The following is a 24466-nucleotide window of genomic DNA, read 5'->3' on the forward strand; positions in this document are numbered from 1 at the left end:
ATTGTCCGGCTCTCCTGGCTTTCTCTCCACCTCCCTGGTCCTTCTCTTGGTTCTCTTATGGTTTCTGTTCTTCTCAGTTTTCGACCTCTCCTGTCTCCCTTTTTCTTTGTTTCTTTTGTTGTTTTGTTTGCCTTTTCTTTTTCTTTTATGAGTGTGCTATTTCTTTCTGTTTCTCTTCTGCGCGCGTTGGATGGGAGTGTAGGAGATGGGTTGGTTTTGGTTTTAGTTTTGTTTGTTTGTTGTGTCTGGTATCCTTGTTTGTTTTTGTCGCGGTCTCTGTTTTCTCTCTCTCTAGGTTGTAGCGCGCGCGCGGCGGGCACGAGGGCCTGTCGCAAGGACTGTCACTGACCCTGAATTTAAGTTCAGCCAAACTTAGAGGAGGGGTCGGCATGGTACCTCTTTCTGATCCAAGAAAAGTATCATCAGGATTTTTGGAGCTTATTTTCTGTCTGAGTTTCGAGCACCGGATACTTCTGAGTTTATTGATCTTACCTGAGCTTCTTTTCGCCGACGCCCTTCGCGCATAGTTCCGAGACCTTTTCCCCGCATCCTTTCCAAAGAGATTCTCTTTCCCCTGTCCTTTTCCTCAAAACCTCAACACCGCCGAGGGGTATTCCATTCCCCTCGTCCTCTCAAAATCCCTATCCAACCGCTATCTGTCTGATTCAACAACTCATCACCGGATCAACCACAAGGGCAGCTTTTTCTGCACCATCCCCTCAGCCCGCTGTCTACCGCGCACAGGTAGAAGCGCCATACCGTTACCAGATAACGCGTTATTTATGGTGTTCAAAATTGCATAAGATGTGTTTACATAACAGCATAACATGTGATTTTGGCTGGGAGATGTCAGCGTACATAAAACTTAAAGTGACGTCTCCCAGCCAAAATTGCAGCTTATGCTGTTATGTAAAAAAATCTTATGCAATTTTGAACACCATAATTGTTATCTGGTGAAACGTTCCTGTGCTTGTTTGGATGACGTAACGGAGGGGACTTTCCGCCTTGATGCCGCAAAAAATAACGCCGATAACGCGCTAACCGCGTTATCTGGCGTAAAAGCACCGTAAAATTGGCCAAAAAACCGCATTATCCGCACGTTATCCTCCTCAGATTGCGGGGGATAACATAACGGGTCTAATAAAACAGAAAAAAAGACAAAAAATAACGTAACTTAAACAACCCTGCCGTTAGCGCAACAATAACGGCACCAATTCAGTTACATTATCCGTTACGGATAATGTAACTTCCCATTGTTGGTTTTGGAGTTTTTGGATAACGTAACTTTTTTGGGGTGAAATTTCTTTGTTCAATATTTTTCGAAAAATTGTTCATTTGAATAATGAATTTAGCATAACACCGCCAGCAAACAGCTGACGTAAACCGGATTTTGTTGCGCTGACAAAATCCAAACTCAAATTCAAACTTGCGCCCCGGGTGTGTCGTCACCTGTTGTGGATTTTGTCACCTGCCATTCTCAGTGGTAGGTGCAAGAGAGCACAACTCCCTCGATGGCCGGTGCTAACCGGTCATCAAGGGGACATACACACCTAGCTCCCTTGATGGCCCGTCTGTACCGGCCATCAAGAGGAACACCCTACACCCTCTTGATGGCCGGTCAGTACCAGCCAGCAGGAGTAAAGCACTATTTATACTCTCAATGGCCGCTACTGACCGGCCATCAAGAGGTGATACACATACCCCTCGATGGCCTGTCAGTACACCGGCCATCAAGACAAAAACACTAAACTCTTGAAGGCCCGTACTGGCGGGTCATCAAGAGCAAAACTCTCTTGGTGATGTGTATACACATCACCCTTGATGACCAGTCAGTACCAGCCATTGAGAGGAACATAATACACTCTTGATGGCCTGGACTGATTGGCCATCAAGAGGAAATACACACCCCACTCGATGGCCCGTCAGTACCGGCCATCAAGAGGAATATACTAGACTCTTGATGGCCTGCACTGACTGGCCATCAAGAGTGAAGTGCTTTGCTCTCAATGACCAGTTGGGTCACTGTGCAAGATGTGCATGTCCTCTTGATGGCCAATCAGTCCAGGCCAATCAAGAGTGTATTATGTTCCTCTCAATGGCTGATCAAGGGCACATCACCAAGAGAGATTTTTGCTCTTGATGACTGGCCAGTACGGGCCTTCAAGAGTTTAGTGATTTTGTCTCAATGGCCGGTGTACTGACAGGCCATCGAGGGGTATGTTTATCACCTCTTGATGGCCGGTCAGTAGCGGCCATTGAGAGTATAAATAGTGCTTTACTCTTGCTGGCCGGTCAGTACCGGCCATCAAGAGGGTGTAGGGTGTTCCTCTTGATGGCCGTTACAGACGGGCCATCAAGGGAGCTAGGTGTGTATGTCCCCTCAATGACCAGTTAGCACTGGCCATCAAGGGAGTCGTGCTCTCTTGCACCTGCCACTGAGAATGGCAGGTGACAAAATCCCCAACAGGTGACGACACACCCGGGGCGCAAGTTTGAATTTGAGTTTGGATTTTGTCAGCGCGACAAAATCCGGTTTTAGTCAGCTGTTTGCTGGCGGTGTAATGGTTAGTGCTTGCCTCTTGCATGTTTTGCAACATATCAAATGAGGGCTGTGGGATATTTAAGCCCGAAGGCTATCTGGAAGCAGAAAATAAATCCATAACATGAAAGAAAAAAATACTGAAATCGTCCAAGCTTCTTGAAAAACACTAGAAGTATCCGAAAAGGTGTTGTAGATGTAGATAGAAGATGAGTTCCTTCGGGAGCTATGTAGGTTGACCGGCAACCGGCAGCACGAGGCAAAAACAATACGACTCGGTCCGGCTGCCAAGCAACCAACTACTGGATCACATCAGCCCCTTGAAGAACAACAATTTTGCCAATGACAAAACCCACAAACTCTACCTCTCTGTTTTGACATTTCACTGATCCCGATTCCCGAGTGATAAATTATTTCGCCAGTTTGTCTCTATACACCTAGCCATCTGTGCTCTATGATCACATTTTGCTCAAGACAATTTACAACTCAGAAAACTCAGGTTGGTTGGAAGAGGAAGATGTTTGCTTATCAGCTTATCTTCATCCTTTCCATCAGCCTGCCGCCAGCTCTGGCCGATTTCATAAAATATGACCCGGGGCGGATCTTCGAAATCACCCCGGACTGCGATACGGACCCGAAGCGCAGGGTGAACCCGATGGATTGCGCCCAGTACGTTTTGTATCTTTCTGCGCCAGTCACTTCCATAGCTCTTCTTGGTAAGTTGTGGATGTTAATACTCATAGGCTGGCTTCATCCATTAATCAGGGCACTCAAAAAGATCAACTATGAGATAGGGGGGGCCCTGTATCAATGGGAATCGCACGTCGAAAGGGCTGTCGGGAACTGCGTTGTACGAGCTTTTGGCCTCATCATCCTTTTCAGAATTAGTTTACCAAGCTCGATACATACCTATCTATCAATTAAATCAGGTGGTTTATGACAACGCGCATGGTCCATATGATCGTAGGACAGTACCACCACCTATGTGAGCTGAAAAATACAAACAACAAAGACAATCTCAAGGATATGCAGAGTCGATGAAAAGTACTGATTCCCAAGCTGATCATTATCAGCACTCAAGGACAACTCGAAGGAAGCATTAATAAAATCCTGCAAGTTTGTGGAGGTTTTGTACGTCAAGAGCCTTTTATTTTTGGCTTGGTACTTCTTATAGCTATATGGGCGCTTGGGATAGCCCAGATAGTAGATACCAATGATTTATTACCTGATTCGATGGCATGAACACGAAGCTTAAGTTTTCCTTCTTTTATTTTTACAGCCAGGAACTGTACCTATCTCCACTACTCCTGGTGTTCTATTTCGGCTTCGGCCACGTGGTAGCAATCCGTTTTATGAGGATGACTTTCCACCTAACAATCCAGTATGTGGAACACCTATAGTCAAGGATGATTGTTTGAAGTAAGCTTACCTTTTTCTATCTTGATACGTAATTCGATCGCGCCAACCAAACTTGTCTAATTAGGGCCTACGATGAATTGCGCGTCGATGGAGGAGGTCGTTTTTCGTATGACGGACGAAATCCGACCAATGTGGCCAAAAAGACCCACGGAAAATGTTTAGTCAGTCAAACTGCTTTGATGAGGCCATGTCACAAAGGCTATTTTCAGCCCTGTGGATTCTTTGATCTATGACCTAATGATTTTGTCATCTCCTCCGCCTTTGATTTTGAATCAACGCTATCAGGTAGAAATATACACGTCGGATGGCACATTGATTACTTTGTAAGTCAGTGCTTGAGATGAAGCATGATCCCGAACATTCATACTCCCATTGAGCTCATTCAAGCTTGTGCTGACGTTGAACAGTACGAAGGCGACACTTAAATTGACCTTTCAACAAATGCATGATGACTGTAAGGGCAAGGTGAGAAGCATACGGCCGTCTGAGAAATTTACCTTCCTCGAGGTGGACATATGGAGTGTACCATGAGGTGAACTGACTCGAAATTCTCCAAACAGGCTGCCACCATGATCTCAGCAACAGGAACGGAAGGGCCTAATGGGAGATTATTCTTGAGGAGTCGGATTCCACCAAAATAGCCGCTGTTTTTTTGTGCAGGCGAGAGCAAATTCAGATCGTCCGTCCAACTGGTTTATTTGTTCTTTTCACAAATAAGGCAGTAAGATGTAAACCTGCAATTTTGTCCGGGCACTTTTACTCATTTTTTTTATAATTGTGGTTTTTTTTGTCAAATAATTAAAATCTTCAAGACTTTCCTGGATTGAAAGCAGATTGATAGTATGGTTGTTTATGCAAATAAAACGGTATAGATAGTAGAAATTTTACGTTAGGATGCTGTTAAGATAAGAATGAAATCCCAAAAATGTACCATCAGCATACAACCTGCAAGCAAGTGCATCGAGATTTGATTTAGAGACTCGTTTTGGTTGTCGAGGGATTAATTTTCGACATGACGATGAGCTTGCTGTTGGCTGAACTTGAGCTCAGGTATCGCTTCGTCATTCACCTGCACAATGAAGTCAGGGAAGCTGTGGTTGAGCAGCAGTGTGGCAACCCTAACTTAACACAAGTCCCCCCTGGTGGGAGGCTTGCTGTGGCTGGCCGCGAAGCGGCCCCTCCCGCAGGGAGCTAGCTTGACTAAGCCTCTCGAACGGAGGGTACGGGGGACCCCGCCCGGAGGGCTCTCCGCAGGAGAGGCTTACGCCTAATGTCTGAAGTCTGGCAGGGAAAGGAAGGATATTCAACCCCAAAATCACTAAATAATTATTTAAAAATCAGCAAAACATGTACAAAACAAACTGAATAGACAGTTTCATTGCCAGTGCTTGCACACCCTCACCCAAAAATTTGAGCAAAAAGACCCAAAACTGATTGAAGGAATCCGTTTTGAAGGTCAAAGGAACCCTGAAGGATATTACATTGCTCTGAAAATCCATTTTTGGATTTTCTGATAATATGCACAATTGAATTTCCTTTCTGCAACAAAATGCAACACTAAATGTGTAGGATCTGCGGGCTTGCGGATCCAGGATCCACCAGGCATGATGGTTGTGCATCCTTAGTTTACATTTCTTCATGTTTTTTTTATTTTTAAACCATTAGTACAGTGCAAATGGTTTGGATTGAGGAGATGAGACCGGTGCCAAATGAAAGCTGAGGTCCAGAAGTATCTTTTGGCTCTGGGGCAGGTCCACAGGACCTGAGGGGGAGGCTGGCTGAGGCTTAATATTTTCCCTCCAGCCAATTGTGATTTCTTTCCCAGCCAAAATTCTGACATTACGCGCAAGTCCCTCCCTGCGGGAAGGGCCGCTTCGCGGCCAGCCACAGCGAGCCTCCTACCAGGGGAGACTTGTGTTAAGTTAGCGCAGGGAGATACTTGCGTGTAATGTCAAAATGTTGGCTGGGAAAGAAATGGCCAATGGCTGGAGGGAAAATATTAAGCCTCAGCCAGCCTACCCCTCAGCTCCTGCGGACCTACAGCAGGGGGGGATGTGTTGCACTCTCTAGAGAGTGCCAAGCCGTAACTTTATATTGAATTAGGTCTGATGTGAGTTCAATGTTAACCTTGAATATTTGTTCACTTTATTTCCAACACAGGCGTAATTTTAGTTCAAGTTGTTTTGGAATAATATTTCACACAATTCCAACACATGAATATATCTCTGCTGAAGTTTTGTGCTGGGTTCATCATTATCACAATTGTGGAATTGAGCTTCAATGCACACAATTTTATCCAATAATTCCCCTATCCTTATGCTCAAATATATCCTCAGCCAAGTGACAGGGAATATTTTGCTTTGCAGAATTTTTCATTCAAAACAAACATAACATCAAATTATGAAACATTCTTGTAAAATATAGCAACTTCAGAGGATCAGACAGCTGCAAGATGAATTTTTTGAGCATATTTATGTCATGCCAATTCCCATATCAAATTGGGCAGAAAGTAGTTTGAAATCACTTTGTATTCTTCAAGTATCAAACAGTGTCAGAGCTAGGAAGACCTGCGTAATCTAGGCTTGTACTCCAAGCAATATGAAATGTGAAAATACCGGAGTTGGTTTTCCTTACCATTTTTACCAAGGTATGACTCCACCACTATGAGCCATAAAATAATTTTCAAGTTGGAAGTGTGAATAGCTGTTCATTTGTGAATCTACATCTTGCCTAGTACATGACTACACTTGGTACAATTTCTGAAACTTTACCTACAACTGACTGGAAAACGCATCGCCTAGAGGCCAAAATAAAGCTTCTAAAGGGAAAGGGGGGTATATTTGTGGCTATTGACAGGCGCACCAATATTCCCTTGCTCCTGGAACCAGCTGGAGAAATACGTCAACAGCTGGTCTGAGAACTCCACAGTGAGCAGTCAATTCTTAAATTTTCACGCACATCCCAGTGTGGGTAACACCTTTTGTCTTGTAGATTGACCATATTCACATCTGTTGAAATTACTCAGGTGAAAAGAATTGTGTGTTGTGGGATTTGAACCCACGACCTTCTACATTCATGAGAGCTGCTCTTATACCACTGAGCTAAACACACAGTTGGTCTTACTGGTGATATTTGGATATTATATCATATAGCTAGGCCCCTCAAATGGAGCTTGAAGCATATATTCCAACAACATCTTCTCCGCAAATGTTTTCCACAAATTTTCTCCTATTTGAAGCATTATTTTATCACATGTAGCTTTATTTCCATGTGCATGGTTCAAAAAAGTAGTACTGATTGCTCTTATCACATACAGGTGCTTACGTAGCACTGGCTTTTAATTATGAATTCTGCACTGTGGACCTGCTGTATCAAGACCACTCAAAATCATTGGCCTTAGGATAGCAGGAGCAGCATAATTATGTGAGGACAATTATTGAAAAAATTGTCTCTGGGTGTTTGAAGGTTGGCACAAGTGAACTATGGCCGGGTGAGGAAATTTGGATTGGCACTAGAGATGGCAAATGACACCCGGGTACCTGTTGCGGGTACGGGTACCCCCTCGATTTTCACCGATTTTGAGACACCCGTACCCGCACCTGGCACCCGTGAGGGGGGGTACCCGGGTGCAGGAGGGCAGGTACCCGGGTGTGGAGAGCAGGTACCCGTGGCACCCGCCAATGTATTACTCACTCGCAAACACACTGAGTTTACATTTCATTTGAGCGGGTTTGTTCAACAGATTACAACCTCAGCTGTCTCCTTTCCTTTATTCTTGCCTTTGCTTCTTTGCTCTTGCTTCCAACTCCGCAGAATCCCTGGTTTAATCAAGTTGTTTTTGGAGTAAAACGCCACCGTCATTCCCTTAGTGACGGAAGAAGCATTGAGTCGATGTCTTCGGTTAGCCACATAATCCCTACCAAAACTGAATGATCTTTCAACATCCACTGTCGTTGCTGTTTTGTATAGCAGTAAAATTATTAGCAAGATATTAAATCTCTCAAGAACCACAACCAAACTCACCTGGGCAGCTGAGTACATCCAGTGCCATCTGAAGCAGACCACCGTAAGTATTTCCACTGCGCCCTTCTCTCATCCACCACTCAAGGGGGTTGACTGGGAGTCCTTCCTCGTCGAGATGTAAGCCTCTGGTGAGCCAAACATTGAGCGGGTCCATTGATACCTGACCCGCGCGTGCTTCAGAGGCACCACTCAGTGCAGCAAGCACACCAGTCGGAGCCATCTATACTCCATTTCAGCTTGATTTTGATGCGAATTTGAATATGTTTTGAAAAAACAACCTTTGGGCGAGCATTACGATCTTTAGGTGTAGCTAACCGTGGTGTTGATTTGTAGTGGGTTTCCCACATTTCACAAGCGAGTCGGATTGCTTCTTCAATCCAATCCGTTTGCCACTTCGCCAGCTTGAAATATTCATCCTTGAATGATGGATGAAGGACTATGGAAAACGTAAGGCTAATCAAAATAAAAGTAACAGCTTTGAGCAGGAGAAACTCACTCATAGCGACTCGGTAAATCGGCGAGCAGTCTGTAAGAGTGTAATATTTATTGGTCAATTGAAGGCCTGCCCGGCAGGCATTCCTCAAAGCTGGTGGGTATCCGTCGGTCTTGTTGGAAATTGCCGTCGATAGATGACTGGTGATCTGGTCGATGAACACCACCACTTGAGCGATCCGAGCTCCGCCCCGAGTCGATACTTGGAGGGTAATTTCATAAAATGGCTGAAGGACCTGGATCAGGTCACGCGCCAAGTGAAGATTGGATGAGGTGATGTAGTATTGTCGTGCAGGCCCATATCGTTTATCCTTCTGCCAATCTTTACTGTAGTCGATCTCTGTTAGTATTCCAGGTATGTATCACAAACATTGAAACACACTCACATGGCTTCGGAACAGCGTACAATACTTGTCAACTGCATGTAAGTAGAATTCCAGCGGGTCTTCACATCTCATTTGATGTGGTGGGGCCTGAGGCAGTTCTTCTCCCGACACAACTCCGTGAAGTGCGCCCTTGAATTCGGCGACTTGTTGAGCTTTCGTGCAATCGATCGGAACTGTTCATGCATTATCTTCAAGTTAGCTTTGGTTCCAAAAATAATCAAACCTCGATTGCTTACCTTAGTTAGTGTCTTCTTGCATGATTGAGATGTGTAATCATCATCCTCGCTTTCATCACTCAAATCGTGCACATCGGTACTCTCCAGTTCGACCTCGCCTTCATCGATCAGGTTGGCGGCCAGGGTTGCATCATCATCAGAATGATCACCGTCGTTCTCTTCATCTTCGGAACCGGCGACCTGTCTTCTGAAACTATGTAATATATATTCAAACGAGCAGCAAAGTATAAAATGAAGTCAACTAAATTAACCAATAGTAGCCAGAGACAACTTACGCTTGTATTTGATCATTTGGATCTTCCACCTCATCATCATTGTCATCTGAGGTTTCATCTTCATTAGCAAAGTTGGTGTTAGTTTTTTGGTTCTTTTGGCTTCCAAACGGGCGCATTATCACTTGGGCAATGGGGTTCAAGATGTGGGCAAAACACCGAATCCAATGAGTCTCGCCTTTGAATCAAGCCCACTTGAACTTTTTGATCTCCTCGATCATTGTTTCATTGTTCGAAGCGTTGTCTGTAACTATGCCACATATCTGTGATCCAAAAGTATAAGTAGAAATCAGCTCCAACACCGACAAATGTTTCAGATAAACATCGAGGATACCTTATTCTGCAAACCAAATTTCTCAACAATGACACGGACCGCGTCACAAAGATAGACCCCAGTGTGTCGTTCCTTCAATCGAACAAAATCAAGCGGCATTGCCTCTAGCTCGTAATCGCCGGTATCTCCCTTGACCAAGCGATATATTACTGTTCCGAGAACGTCATAGCCATTGGGCGACTGCCATGCATCAAGACCGAGATACATGGCACCCGCGTGATTCTAATTGCAAGAGGAAAAGAAAAGAAATACAGATGAATACTACACCCAATACCTACCAATACAAGAAAAAACTCACCTCAAGTTTTTTGATGAAAGACTCTTGTACTGCAGTATACAACCGAGAAATGTCGGAGGAGACAGCCCTTTGATTGGGTAGATGTTTCAGCACATCGGGGTGCAATATCGCTCGATGAGCCCTTTCCCCAAGAGCCAAAAATGGGTGAGCCCCTTCAGCACACCAAATTGCGCAGAGCTGGGGGATCTGAAAGATATTTAATTTTAGTTAGCATCATTTATTAGGGGTATAGAAGGACAGATGGTCAATCTCACCTCCCGCGGATCAACATCTCGAGTTCCTGATACACCGAGGGCGGCCAATTTTTGGGTTTCTTTGACCTGTTGTCGTTTCTTGAGGCAATTGGCCACATGCTTTGATAGATTGGTCGGAGACGTATCGTAAGTCGGGCGGTGAATTTTGGCACCACAGCTATGAAGGTGAAGGTGTCATTTACTGAGCTGTAAACGAAATTCAGTAGGAGAGAAAACAGCACTCACAGTTTACAAGGGTAAGCTATCTTGTGCCGTTTGTTTTTGTCTAACTGGACTGACAGTTTGGGCGGATCAAAAGAGGCGTAACATTTGCTTTGTTGATTATTATACACCCTAAGTGCATGCTCTACATAAATTGTAAGATTTAATAAAGGATACAGCCAACGGATATCAAGTTGAATGGGATGACTTACTTAATTCTTGTTCATCAGTCAGGCCCTGGGACTGTGCAACATCAGTTGAGGGGACCTCATCGTTGGAATCATCCATAACAATGGGATTACTCGAAGTTTTGGCCTGCAAGGGATGTTTGGTGCTTTGAATGTCAGAATCTGGTGATTTGGAAGCATCCGACCTGGGGGCTTTGTGACGTTTCTTGCTGGTTGGTGCCATGGTGGGAGTTGAGGAGGATCCGGTGCAGATGAGGAGCTGAGGAGGAGATGGCGGGGTGTGAGTTGAGGTGGAGCAGGCTGAGGATATGATATCTCCGGTGCGGACGGGGTAGTGACCCCAATTCTGGGCAGGTACCCGTGCGGGTACCCGTCAATTCCTTCCCCCATAATCTGAATACCCACACCCGCACCCGGCACCCGTTGGCGGGTACCCGCCAGGACTGGCAAGTACCCGCAAACAGGTGCCGGGTACCCGCAATCAGGTACCCGTTTGCCATCTCTAATTGGCACAGCATATTGGCCCTTATTCACTCAGGAGGGTTTTTTTTTTACTTCTGTAATGTCCACCCTCATGTTCGCGTGAACGTCAGGGTGGACATTGGCCAGCAGCTAACACCTGTACCCAGACTCAATGAACAGGTGGTGCTGTCCATTGCGCTGGGAAATTCCTGGCTTGTTGACCACCACATGCTGGCCTTATAGCTGGGCTTTCCCGAGCTCTTTGGAAAGTATATGCTTTCAAACAATCTTGGAAAGGCCGGTGCGATGTCCAGTATCTGCTGGTTATTGGGATAGGGCTTCCCCGACTTGGGGATCCCTGTCATTTGTCCACTGCAATGTTTGTCCGAGTGTTGTGGTGGACAAGTGCCATGGACACCAATCCGCTGCCTATCCAAGCTCAAAACCGATGACCAGTACCTATTGGTCATTACATGGGCAAAACCCTAGCGCAATGACCAGCACATACTGGTCATCAAGCCAACATTCCCAAGCTCTGTAGGCAGTATAAAGTGGCGCCCCAGCTTGCAAACGCGCCGCCAAATCGCCAGAATTTACTGGCCTTTTAGCTGGGCCTTGCACAGCTCAATGTACAGTAATGACTGGTTAATCAAGCTGGTAAAGAGACTCCTCAATTACCTACATGTACTGGTTGTTGAGCTGGTCCTTTCACAGCCCAGTCACCTGTAATCAAGTGAAGGATTCCGGCACCCAATGGTGGGTATACACAAGTAATTGAGATAAGATGCTCTCCACTCAATGACCATAGAAACTGTCCACGCAGTGGAGGATTTCTCCACTTGATGGGCTTTATACATGGTCATCAAGTGGAGGATTTCTCCACTCAATGGTCACTAGCAAAGATCATAGAATGGAGGATTTCTCCACTTGATGATCATCCAAACCAGTCATCAAGTGGAGGGTTTCTCCACTTGATGGGCATCCAACCAAGTAATTAAGCAGAGGATGTCTCCACTTGATGGCGGGTACAAATTGGTTGGTGGAGAATCCCTTTTTGTGCAATGGCCACTGAGTGGAAATACCCATTAGTTCAGTTTAACTTGCCAGACACAACAAGATTAGATACAGATAAGATCAGTATGAGTTGATTATAAACATACAACCAACCCACAATTCAGTTACACATGAGGCAATGGAACATATCTGCCAGAATTCTAGATAGAAATTACGGTCTGGCACTCTCTAGAGAGTGCAACACATCCCCCCCTGGTGCTACCCCAGAGCCAAATGACACTTCTGGACCTCTGCTTTCATTTGGCGCTGGTCTCATCTCCTCAATCCCAACTGTTTTTCTTGTACTAGTATTTCAAAAATAAAGAAAATTGAAGAAATGTAAACCAAGGATCTACAACGCTCATGGCTTGTGGATCTTGGATTCACAAACCCACAGATATCTGCAGATCTTGCACCTGTAGCCACCCAATTGTAACATTTTCTTGCAGATCTGATATTCACTCTTTCAGATTTGCAGAAAATCCAAGAATGGATCTTCAGAGCAATGAAACATCCTACAGGATTCCTTTACCTTCAAAACAGATTCCTTCCATCAGTTTTTGAGTGTTTTACTAAAAAAGTTGGGTGAGGGTGCGCATCAGTACTGCCCTTAAATCTGTCTATTCAGTTTTCCTTGCACATATTTGGTTTATTTTTAAATAATTTTCTAGTGATTTTGGGACTGAATATCCTTCCTTTCCCTGCCAGCCTGCAGACATCCATAAGCCTCTCCTGCGGAGAGCCCTCCGGGCGGGGTCCCCCGGACCCTCCGTTCGAGAGGCTTAGTTAAGCTAGGTGGCAGCCGGAGTCGGGTACCTGGAACTAGAAGGGTGTTGCCGAGGATGTATGTTTAAGCTCAATGGTGTGATTGTAATACCAAATGGCCGGCTACCTGTGGTGTATACCAAATGGCCGGCTACGTGTCAAATTGGCTAGCCAGCATAGACTTACTTATGTAGCTCATTTCACTTATTCGGAAGGTGATTCTTCGTTTGAGTGCATGCTAGTGAAGACTGCTGTAGGTTTAGGTTGCCCCATTGGATTCGGCAGGGAGAGAGAGCCTTACACACCCTTCACTTTATGTTGAGTGGGCATTTCGGCGGGAACTTGGAAAAACTTCTGCGTCTTGATCAGATTTAATCAACCTGGCAGTATAAACCCTGGGCAAATTGCAAGATAAGAGGAGCAAGATAGCAGTAGCATTATCAATTCGGCAAATCGTTGCCCCAAACTAGAAGGTTTACTCCTGCAAATGGTTTTGAAGTTTTTTTTTTTTTTGATCAAATGCGAATTGAGGTCAACTTGCTAGGGCACTGTTGATTGTACTGCTTGTAAAAACCCCGGGGAAGGAAGAAAAGGTACCACCCGACTACACGATCGTAGCGGGCATCAACTCTCCCCCGGAGAGGTATACACCAGGCCATAACACTGCTAATAGGGATAATCGGGTCCTTGAAGTCTCTTGTGGAACAGCGTTGGCTGATCTGGGCCGCGAACGAAATCTTGTGCGCGGCCGTGTAGTGTTGGGCAAGCCCGGGTGGGCCCGGGGAGGGATACCTCCCGATGAGCGTCGATCCGCTGGTAGAACATCAGCACACTAACAACACCCACCCAGAACCAACCAGAACAACACGATGGCCCAACAACCTCCCAGCAGTGGATTCAAGCTCAAGCTCAAACTCACCGGACCACCACCACAACAACAACAACAGCCGCACCAGCACACCCACCCAGCCCGCCAGCATCCGACTGCCCATCCTACTCGGAGATACCCGGAGGAGGACGAACAGGAGGACCAGCTGGCCTCATCAGATATGGTTGGCGCCGACGAAGACGACGACGAGGAGCAGGACGAGGCCGAGGAAGAGGAGAACGGGGCGTATGCGGACCAGGACGGACTACCACACCAACAACAAGCTGCTCAAGCTCCTCAGCCGGTCATCATCAAGCGGCCAGCAAAGTCCAAAAACCCCCCGTCGAACAGCAACACCCACATCACTGTACCCGCCCATAGCACCAATCCACCCGCCAAGAAACGCAAGACAAACTCCCAACCGACAGCCATCCGTGGCCACCATCTCACCACCGATCAGGACCACGGCGAGTCCGAGCTGAGCTCCTACACCTCCGACCAGGCTCACCAAGTGGCGCCCAGATCGAGAACGATCAAAATCACCAACCCGTCCATCAACCCGAAATCCAAGGCGAAAACCAATCTTGTGCCTCTCACCGATGCCGAACTACTCTCAGCCGCCGCCGGCCCGCAATACCCAGCCCAACAAGTTCCATCCCCCGGAGAAGCCGCCCCCCCTGCTGCTGCCACTGCCGGCCCTGGCAAGTCTTCGAAAGTGGGTGCACTCATGCCTGGCGCGAAGAAGAAGAAAGCGGCGGAGGGCTCCAAGAAGCGTGCTATCTCTGCCAATCCCTCTGCTGCCCTGGCCACGGCCCCAGCATCCAGCATAAACCCACCCCAGCCTGCGCTCATCTTGCGATCTAATCAACCTGTGGCCCCTGCAGCGAAGGCGCCAGGCAAAGCTAAAACCAAGAAAGGGTTAGTAAGCCAGCCAAACATCCTCCCTGATCGGCACACTCTTTTTTGACATTCTTTCAATTTTCATCTCACAGCTCTAAGCTTAGCCAAGCGAAAACCCACGATCCATTCGAGCCCACCCCACTCCCATCAGGAGTAGCCACGCCGATCAACCGGCCGCCGCCGGGCCCGAGGCCAGAACACGACTACACCCTCGGGCCCCCACCCCCGCCCCCGGTGCCTGCCCTCAAACTCTTCCCCGTCGGCCCCGCTCCACGAGCTCAGGGCCAGTTCTTGCCCGCCCAAGTGCTCGAAAAACGCACCCCGAGGGTCCGCTCTTGGAGGAAAATCAGAAGAGAGGTCGTCGGCGTCTCCGGTATCCCCTTCTGGATCTGGACTTATGCTGGCGGTCTGTTCTTGTCTCTGTTCTTGTATCCCCCCTGCTTGATCTGATTTCTTTGTGTGCTTCTTCCAGATGAGCACTCCGATTATGCCATTGCAAAGCAACATCAACTCACTCAAGTTGTGGCTACACCGAGCTTACATCTATCCAACCAAGAACCCCAATACTTTCCACCCACCCAACCATCCAGACCAGGTAAGCCCCAAAGGATACCAAATCTATTGCGATTTTTCTGGACTAACACTGCCGATGTGTGGGGGTTAGCATCAGTGGCATCCTCGCACGCCAAGCCCTCGCCGATCAGGAGCTCGAGCGGGCCATCGAGGGCCAAGTACATCGCCAACGAGCCCTCCTCTGGCAGCCTGGGGGGGCCGGTCTTACCGGCGAGTTTCAGACGGCCGCCGATGTCGATCGGGAGTCCGTTGAACGGCAAGGCTGGCGTCGACCATGTCAGTACGTAACTGCCCCTAATGCCTCCCTCTCCTTGTTCTGCGCTTCCTCACTCATTCCTGGATTCGACCTTCTTCTTCCGATCACTCTCTAGGTCGCCCGTGGTAGTACTGCTGGCAAACCTTCTTCGGCCAACTCAGGAGAGCGACAATCTTCTGCTAAGACGTCAAATCCAAGCCAACAATCACTGGCCAGCAACCCACATGGCCCATTGATCCAACTCCCTCAACTAGCTGTACCCAAGTGAAACCCACCCTAATCTCCTGTTTTGACCCCTGTTTCTTCCTCTTATACTTCCTTCAATCCACTCTTTTTATTTCTTTGATTATCCTCCTCCGAGCTCATCCTCTCTCCCGTGTATGTACTGCAAAAAACAGTTTCTTACTATATCTCCACACCCTTTCTATCAAATGCAAGTATAATAGAATTGAATAGCAATATTTTGTTTTGCCTCGAGCACACAGCTCAGAGGCTCAGCTTGTAAGATCATGTGGTGGATGTTGAGGACCATTCCAGCAGCATCATGCGGGGTTACAGCAGCCTGCCAATCAACCGGCAACATGATTAAACTACAGCACCTCTATGCACCAGTGCTGAAATTCAATTACAACCAAGCAATACACTCCGAAATCTGGCTAATGTGGAGGACTTCCTGTTGACTTCAAATAAATCTGGAATTCCAGATTTTCCAGGGGAATCTGGAATCTGGAACTCGGAATTGCTTTGGGGAGCTTTGGGGACCAAGATTTCACTGCAAAATCTGAAATCTGTCGGCTCAGATCTGGAAGCCCAGATTTTCTCAGATTTCGCAGGGAAATCTAGGCAGATCTAGGATTTGGATTATTGAGCCCAGATTTCCCTGTGAAATCTGGAAAAATCTGGAAACCCCTTCCAGACCTAGATCTGTGCCAAATTTCACAGGGAAATCTAGGCTTTGGGACTCTGGGAACCTCCCAGATTGTGTGATTGCAACGGGAAAGTCCTCCACTTTCTCAAGTTATTAACATGAAATGGTTCTATTCACACAACACAATAAAGGACTACATACATAAATGTTTAGAGCATTCAAATTTGCTGGGTTAACTTGCCAATTTCTGGCAACTTGACCTCAAACCTTGGGTTTGAGTTCAGGCAAGGTCAGCTAAATTTAGCTTGCCTTAGACTGAAATCAAACTTAGGTTAACATACAGCCAATGGTGAAACAGATACAATACAATACAGTATTTTCAGATACTGGTGTATTGTATCTGTTAAAAATACAAAATTGTAAATAGAAATGCATTTATGGTGTTCAAAGTTGGTTTGCATAATTTTATGCATGCATGAATCATAAAATCATAAAAATGTTTTGGTGAGGAAATTTGGTATTACATAATCAGACAGTTATATCCCCTGCAAAAAAGATTATGATTTTATGATTTATGAATGCACAAGGCCCCAATTATAAACAAAATTTCAATTTTTATTTTGAAACAATTCAAAAAGAAATTTGAAACAAAAATGAAATCAAAATGAAAGATTTTTGATTTCAAAAATATCTTGGGAAAGCTTCAAACAACAGGGTGCACATATAAGGGCCTGTGCCATAGCCCGTGGATTCCAAGGATCTTGTCCGGGATTTGGGTCTTTCTGTGAAATCCTCAGAACCCAAAATCCCATGTACCATAGCACCTTTTTGACACCCTCAGGAACCGGGGATAACAGCCCATTTTCCTCGTTTTGGGAAAAATAGGTCCAACCTATTTTTTTGCCTTGGATTTGTGCACCATTCAGCCCCCTGGCACGCACATCATTCTACGTGTCACCCACAAATCACGTCTTTGTATCATCTCGACTCATCCCAAGCCTACCAGTATGATGCAACTCAATACAAGTCTCTTTGCAGTGTCTACAGCCCCAGCTGATCAGCCGAGAAAAGAAACAGACAATTCACCAAGAAGACAACCTGTTGCAACTCCCAACCCACTGCCAAATAAACAACCAATTGAAATCAAGACCCCAAGGCCTAAGCCAAAGAAGGTTGTTCCGCCGGCCAAAAAAAAGACATCAATGTCAGGATCTGATGAAGAGGTAGCAGATTGATCTTGCGCGGATGAGGCTGGAAAGGCCAAAAAGACTCCCAAGCCAAAGCCAAATAGTATTTCTGCAGCAAAGGCATTGGCCAAGAAAAAGAAGGTCAAGTCCGATTCTGACCAAGAAATATCTGATCTCAATGACTTGGAATCCAAGTCATTTAGATCAGATATTTGTCATCCAAGTTGGATGACAACGGGAAATCCAACAAAAGAAATGCCGCAAAACCAAAGCCAAAGAAGAAGAAGGCCAAGTCAGATTTGGACAAAGGAATATCCAATCAAGATAGCTCGGAGGATGATGGAAAAGGTGGAAAGAACGGCAACCATAACTGGACTAACAAACAGAAATCAGTACTCCTCTCTTTGATCCTCAACCAGATTGCTCTGTGGTGTAAGAATACAAGCCTAGGGGAGCAGTACTCTGCTCACAAAGTGAGGAGAGTGCCCCGAACCGCAACAGCTGCAGAAATTGGTAAGCCTAGCAAACCTCTTTCCGCAGCCCCAGCTAACTGCAAGGCTGAGATAAATGAGTGCATCAATTTGATGAAAGCAGGACCAGCCGCCGGGGATATTACGATATGAAAAAACCCAGAATATCTATCAAATTGTATCAATCCAGTTCAGGGTGTAAATGGGTTGGGCTGTCCCAAAACCGACCCAAGACCCGTTGGGTTTTGGGTTGGGTTCAGGCACATTCTTAAAGAAAATGACATGACCCAAACCCGACCCAACCCAACTTGTAAATTTGTTGGGTTGGGTTTGGGCAGCCTATTTCCTAAATTGGGTCAGCCTGCGACCCGACTATGAAACCTCCAACAGTCAAGTTGGGGGCTTTTGGCGCCTAAGAGGTTGGGTCAACCCAAGACCCAAACCAACCCAACCCAAAATAGTATGACATCGGGTTGGGTTCGGGCAGCATATTTTAAAATCTGCCCCGACCCGACCCAACCCGCGCTAAATGTTGGGTTGTGTTTGGGCGCTGTTTTTTGACCCGAACCCAACCCGTTTACACCCTGAGATCCAGTGTTGTTGTCAGTGATTGTGATCCAATCGTGGAATGTTGAGGCAATCTGGTATATTGGCACTGCAGCAGTACTTTTTTTCATGTGCCAGCCAACCCCCGCCCGGCAAACTCTGCTGACCCAATAAAGCCATTAAATGGGGGGGTCTGAGGCACCAGCGGCCTGGCAACGATACAGGCATGCTGCCTGTTCAAAATCTTGATTCCTTGATATTTGGCTTTCTGAAATCTCAAACACCCCCCCCCCGTGTGTTTTTGAAGAGTTTTGAGATTATTTTGAAATGAAAAGAAGTCAAAACAAAATTGGTTTTGATTTCAAAACAATTTCAAAATAATCTCAAAATAATCTCAAAATTGTGTTTATAATTGGGGCCTAAAACTATTCAAACCAACTGTATCTGCCTGAAGATACAATACCATAGTATTGTATCAACAAAGTATTAAAACTTGATTTTCTTTTTTTTTGGCCACTGTTGACTGTATACAAAAAAAACTATCAAAAAAAGTAAAAATACAGTATGTTGTATCACCAGGAAAAATAAACTGTCACTAGACTACAGGTGACATCAGCCTAAGTCCACTGAGCTACCCACCAGTTGTACAGTTGGCTGCATGGACATCCCCCTGTAGGAAACCAAGGGGCCATTGTAGCCTAGTTGTGGTAGCACCAGAGCTGGAAAAAAGTGACAGCCATTGTTGCTTGATGTCACCTGATGTCTAGTGACAATTGATTTTTTCTGGTGTATTGGGCTGTATTTGCAACAAGATACCAAAGTTTGAATACATTTGTATAGTATTGGTCTTTGAATATGATACATTGATACCAATAAATAGCATTGGGTCAGTGCAAAACAGATACAGATACATGTATTGTCTTTTTCAAAAACCTTGGACACTTTTTTTGTTTTTTGTTTTGGTAGATCCTTGCAGATCCCATATTTTTCTTATATACCTATTGACAGGTGTCAGATGCGGCCCAAGGCTAAATCTCACCCCAGAGCCATCATCCTCCAGAAGAAATTCAAGGAGTTGACTTCAGTAAAAAGAGAGTTCATATTTGGAACCAGCACCAAAAGAATACCCCTCCTGCCCCTCCTCATGGTGCTGTACTACAGCTGCCCTCAGCCTGAACGGAGGGGCCAACGGAGCCCGGGATTGTTACACCAGCTGCAAGGACAAGAGAGATGTGGGATGATTGAGCCAAATTTAATCTTGAATCTGAAAATAAACCCATACCATGAAAAAAAAGTGTCCAAGGTTTTTGAAAAAGACAATATGTATTTTTTTCACCGTTGGTACAGCCCAAGGCTAAATTTAAACCCAGAGCCAGCCAGAGCCATCATCCTTGAGAAGATGGTCTTGGAGTAGATTTTGGGAGAAACCAAGGTCATCTTTGGAACCGGAGCTGCTCATTGACACTCCCAACCATGGCGCATCTAGCTTAACTAAGTCTCTCAAACATAGGGTCCGGGGGACCCCGCCTGGAGGGCTCTCCATAGGAGAGGCTTATGAATAATTTCTGCAGGCTGGCAGACAAAGGAAGGATTTTCAATCCTAAAAACACAAAAAAAATTCACCAAAATATGTGCAAGAAAAACTGAATAGACAGTTTTCTTGGCAGTACTGATGGGCACCCTCCCCCAAGATTTTGAGGCATAGACTCCAAAACTGATTGAAGGAATCTGTTTTGGAGGTCAAAGGAATCCTGGAGGATATTTGGTATTCCATTGCACTGAAGATCCAATTTTGGATTTTCTGATAATATGCACAATTGAATATCCTATCTGAAACAATTGGGTGGCTACAGGTGTAGGATCTGCAGATATCTGCAGGCTTGTGAATCCAATATCCACAAGGCATGATGGTTGTAATTCCTTGCAGGTTTAAATTTCTTTGTTTTTATTTCTAATTTTAAAAAATTAGTATAGCAAAAATGATAAGGATTGGGGAGATGAGACCAGCACCATTTGAAAGCTGAGATTGAGAAGTTTAATTGGGCTTTGGGGCAGGTCCACAGGAGCTGAGGGGGAGGCTGGGTGATGCTAAGTAGAGATGGACGCTTCGCATCCGATTTTAGCCATTTCCTGGGATCCGCATCCAACAGCGGGTACCCGCGCGCCTGGGCAGATACCCGCCCCTCAAAACGTGCTTGCCGGTTGACTGCTGCATATGTCAGTCAACCGGGAGGCACTTCTCCTGGCCGACTGCTCCATATGGCTGTTAACCGGAAGGGACTTCTCTTGGTCGACTGCTGCATAATGCTGTTGTCCAGGAGGGACGCCTCCCAGTCGACTGCTCGATATGGTTGTTGACCGGGAGGGACTCCTCCCGGTCAACTGCTTGATATGGGGAGGGACTCCTCCCGGTCAACTGCTCAATATGACTGTTGACCGGGAGGGATTCCTCCCGGTTGACTGGTGTGTATAGTTGTCCCTCCCGGTCAACTGGTATGTCTAGTTCTCAACCGGGAGGGATTTCTCCCAGTTGACTGCTTGATATGCTTGTTGACTGGGAAGGACTCATCCCGGTCGACTATTGTATGTTGATGTCAACCGGGAGGGACTCCCCCCAATGGACAGCAACATAGAACGGCTTTATGGCTGCCAACCGCCGCAGCTCCCATACCCTAGGGAGAGCGGATACCCGCCAGAATACACGGGGACCCGCTGGATTCTGCCAGAATTTCAGACATCCGCATCCGCTGGCGGGTACCCGCCAGCGGATAGCGGATACCCACAACAGGCTCCGCGCGCCCATCTCTAATGCTATTTTTCCTCCAGCCATTGGTGATTTCTTTCTCAGCAAAAATTTTGACTTTGTGCACAAGTCCCTCCCTGCGGGAGGGCCGCTTCGCGGCCAGCCACAGCAAACCTCCCACCAGGGGGGACTTGTGTCAAGTTAGATGGCGCATGGTGATAGACCGCTACCCTCTGCCCGAACGGAGGGGCCAACCAAGCACCAGACCGTTTACACAGCCTGCAAGGGACAAAAGCGCTGTGTGATTCTCCAGCCAGATGTTAATCTAGAAATCAAAAATAAACCCCCAAAACCAAAACAAAAAAAATTGCAAAGGTCCAACCTTCTTGGAAAAGACAATAGTTTGACCAGAGCTCACCAAGGACGCGGAGGCATCATCCTCTAGCTTCACTAAGTCCCTCTTTGGAGGGGGGGGGGGGGGGGGCCAGGACGGTGTCCCCCTTCTGATTGTTAGCATCTCCTGACGGAGACGGCACATAGTGCGCAAGGCCATGTCAACACCATAATTAGCTTTTTCGCATATATTTAGATAAAGATCTTCTTTATAATGAAATGTTGCTTTATTGTAGTTGATGGGATGAAGTGAAGTGCCAGATAGATCACAAACAACATTTAAAAGAACTTCATATGGTTAACAGATACGATTAAGATGCATCCGAGTTATCTATATACCACGCAGAAACCAACTCATCAAGAATCAGGGAGGTCGAAGAGGTCTGCTGTCCTTGTTGTGTTTCTCTCGGCTCTGTCCTGATCATGATTTCGACTTTTCTCATTCTCGTCAATTCTTGCATTTGATGGTTATCAGCATGGGATTTTCCATTGGGAGCGTCATCGAAGACCTGTATTGCGGAGCTTGATATTGACTGGTAGCACCTACCGCCTCGCTCTTCGGAACACTTTCATACCTGTTTTTTTTTTTTTTTTTTTTTTTTTTTTTGGGGGGGGGGGGAGGAGAGGGAAGAAAATGTGAGGGAATGTTTAAGCAGAACAGACCCCTTCTGTTTGAACGGGGTGATCAGGAGCAAGTTTTTCACTTACCATCCTTTGGCGAAATCCAGATCAAAATCCTTGAAGATCTCGACGATCACCTTGACAGCCTGGAACATCGCGAGATTCATACCAAGACAAATCCTTGGACCGCCCTGTGTATGCTCCAAATTTATTAGTTGCAATGTGATGAAGGTTCAAGTCATTCAATCAGTTTGTTGTTCGTCTTAGAAATGATAATTCTAGGTATCGGTTAAGACGAAAGTCTTACATTGAACGCGTTAAATTTGTACTGTCCAAATTGTTTAATACTGCCTTTCTCATCAATCCAACGAGCTGGTTTGTATTCTCCACAATCCGATCCCCACAACGATGCATCACGGCCCATTTGCCAGCCACTGTAAACAAGAAGTCGCCAAAGAATCCAACCAGAAAAAAAAAGTTAGAATTGTAAGAACGATCCGCCCAGCAAAATGGATGGAACAACCTCCATCGAACCAAATCACCAGCTTCGACAGTTGGTCCACCAGGGATTTGATCATGAGAGGCAACGCATTTTACATTCTGAGGCAGGCAAGCAGGATTTACGGAAACAAGTATACAGTCAACCAGAGTTAACAACTATTCAGGTGGAATCAGGTTGCCTTTTAGGTGGAGTATAACTGACCTTCGGGACACTCGGATGCAATCTCAATGTTTCAAGTATCATCGCATTAGTCCAGATAAATCGTTTGTAATTTTCATAGGTTACGCGTTCTTGATCTTCATTCGCATCGCCCAAAATCTCAATCGCCTCCTCGCGAATTTTGGAAATTAAATCTTTGTTCATCAACAGGTGAAAGAAGGCCCAGGAAAGTGCTTCCGCAGTAGTGTCACTAGTTTGATCCAAGTCAGCTTACTTGCAGTCACCTTGCAAAGCTGATTCGACAATTGACTTGACTTACCGACCGGCAATGATGAGGTTCAGCGTCGTATCCCTTAACTCGGTGCGTCCCAACCCACCTCCACGCTTGTCACGAGTATGCATGAAAATGCCCAACAAATCAGTCTGTTCTCCTTCTTTCTTTTCGCAATCGGATGACTGAGCCAGACTAGCCATTCGCTCATCAATTAAGGAGTATGCGTAGTCATCCAGAACACAACACGAGGCTTTCATGCGTTTTCCGATCGAACCAACGAGCTTCTCGATCAGCTGCCATCCTCTGACAGCCGAGAATCTGAAGTCAATCTGATCCTGTGCAAAGTCGAACGCATCCGCGAAAGGAATAGACACTGGGGAGAGTTTCGATGGCAATGATGCTTTTCCTTTGTCATAATAATCGGTACCAAGAAGGCCCAAATCTTTTCCAAAGCTTAGCAAAAGGAAATCGAAAAAACAAAAAAAAAGTTGAGCCATGTGTTTCTGATGCCTACAAAACAATGGGATGTGAGCTCGACTGACGTCATCTGGACAAAGGAGTCCATCGTGAACCGGAAGAAGAGGTCACAAAAGTCGATGCTGTGATTCGCTTTCACAGTCGACTTCAATATATCAAGCAGCCCATCCATGCTTTTATTGGCGGAAGGGGCGATAATGGTCTTTTGAATTCAATGGCAGCAAAAAAAAAAAACAAGCAATTCAGATCGAGATAAACTTTATGCTGAAAGGTATCTGGATAGTGTTTGTTCATCTCACCTTGAATGTTTTGATACTGAAGATTGTCGAGGTGGCCTGTCGAGCTCTCTTCCACGCTGCACCATCTGCTACGAAGATGCCATCTCCGAAAACATCATGCATGATAGTCCGGAACAAAGGGCCCTGGGAAGTAAATTTCAACGAGCATCAAAATCTTTCCAAAAAGGATTCTCCTTCAAGCAGGGATGAAATGATTCAGTACCTTTATATAGTTTTCAAAGTTGGCTATATTTGAGAAAGTCCAATCCAGTGAAGTTAGGAACCGGCGGTCAATCGGCCACATGGGGGTGTGCATGCGTGCTTACTTTTTTGCACATACTCGATCCATTCTGGTTTGCTAATATCGACGATCCTGTGGCCAGGGACTGTCATGCTAAACCCAGGGCCGTGTTTCAAAGCTGTGATTGT

At 46.0% G+C, this 24466-nt stretch overlaps 2 protein-coding genes across 2 annotated transcripts; one reads left to right on the top strand and one right to left on the bottom strand.

Moving 5' to 3' along the window:
* Positions 1-13791: 13791 nt before the first annotated feature.
* Positions 13792-15787, top strand: PtA15_11A690 (uncharacterized protein; the record flags this gene model as incomplete). The annotated part of the gene is made up of 5 exons (XM_053161625.1): positions 13792-14708; positions 14783-15096; positions 15163-15285; positions 15355-15539; positions 15635-15787. 5 exons carry the CDS (start codon positions 13792-13794, stop codon positions 15785-15787), a joined length of 1692 nt encoding a protein of 563 aa, XP_053025553.1.
* A 6643-nt stretch (positions 15788-22430) lies between these two features.
* Positions 22431-24386, bottom strand: PtA15_11A691 (uncharacterized protein; the record flags this gene model as incomplete). Its single annotated transcript, XM_053161626.1, has 8 exons — positions 22431-22538; positions 22655-22781; positions 22871-22947; positions 23051-23258; positions 23328-23735; positions 23825-23961; positions 24059-24181; positions 24378-24386. The coding sequence occupies 8 exons, from the start codon at positions 24384-24386 to the stop codon at positions 22431-22433; spliced, it is 1197 nt and encodes a 398-aa protein (XP_053025554.1).
* Positions 24387-24466: the final 80 nt, after the last annotated feature.

This window comes from Puccinia triticina, chromosome 11A (assembly GCF_026914185.1).
Source record: "Puccinia triticina chromosome 11A, complete sequence".
Lineage (NCBI taxonomy): Eukaryota > Fungi > Basidiomycota > Pucciniomycetes > Pucciniales > Pucciniaceae > Puccinia > Puccinia triticina.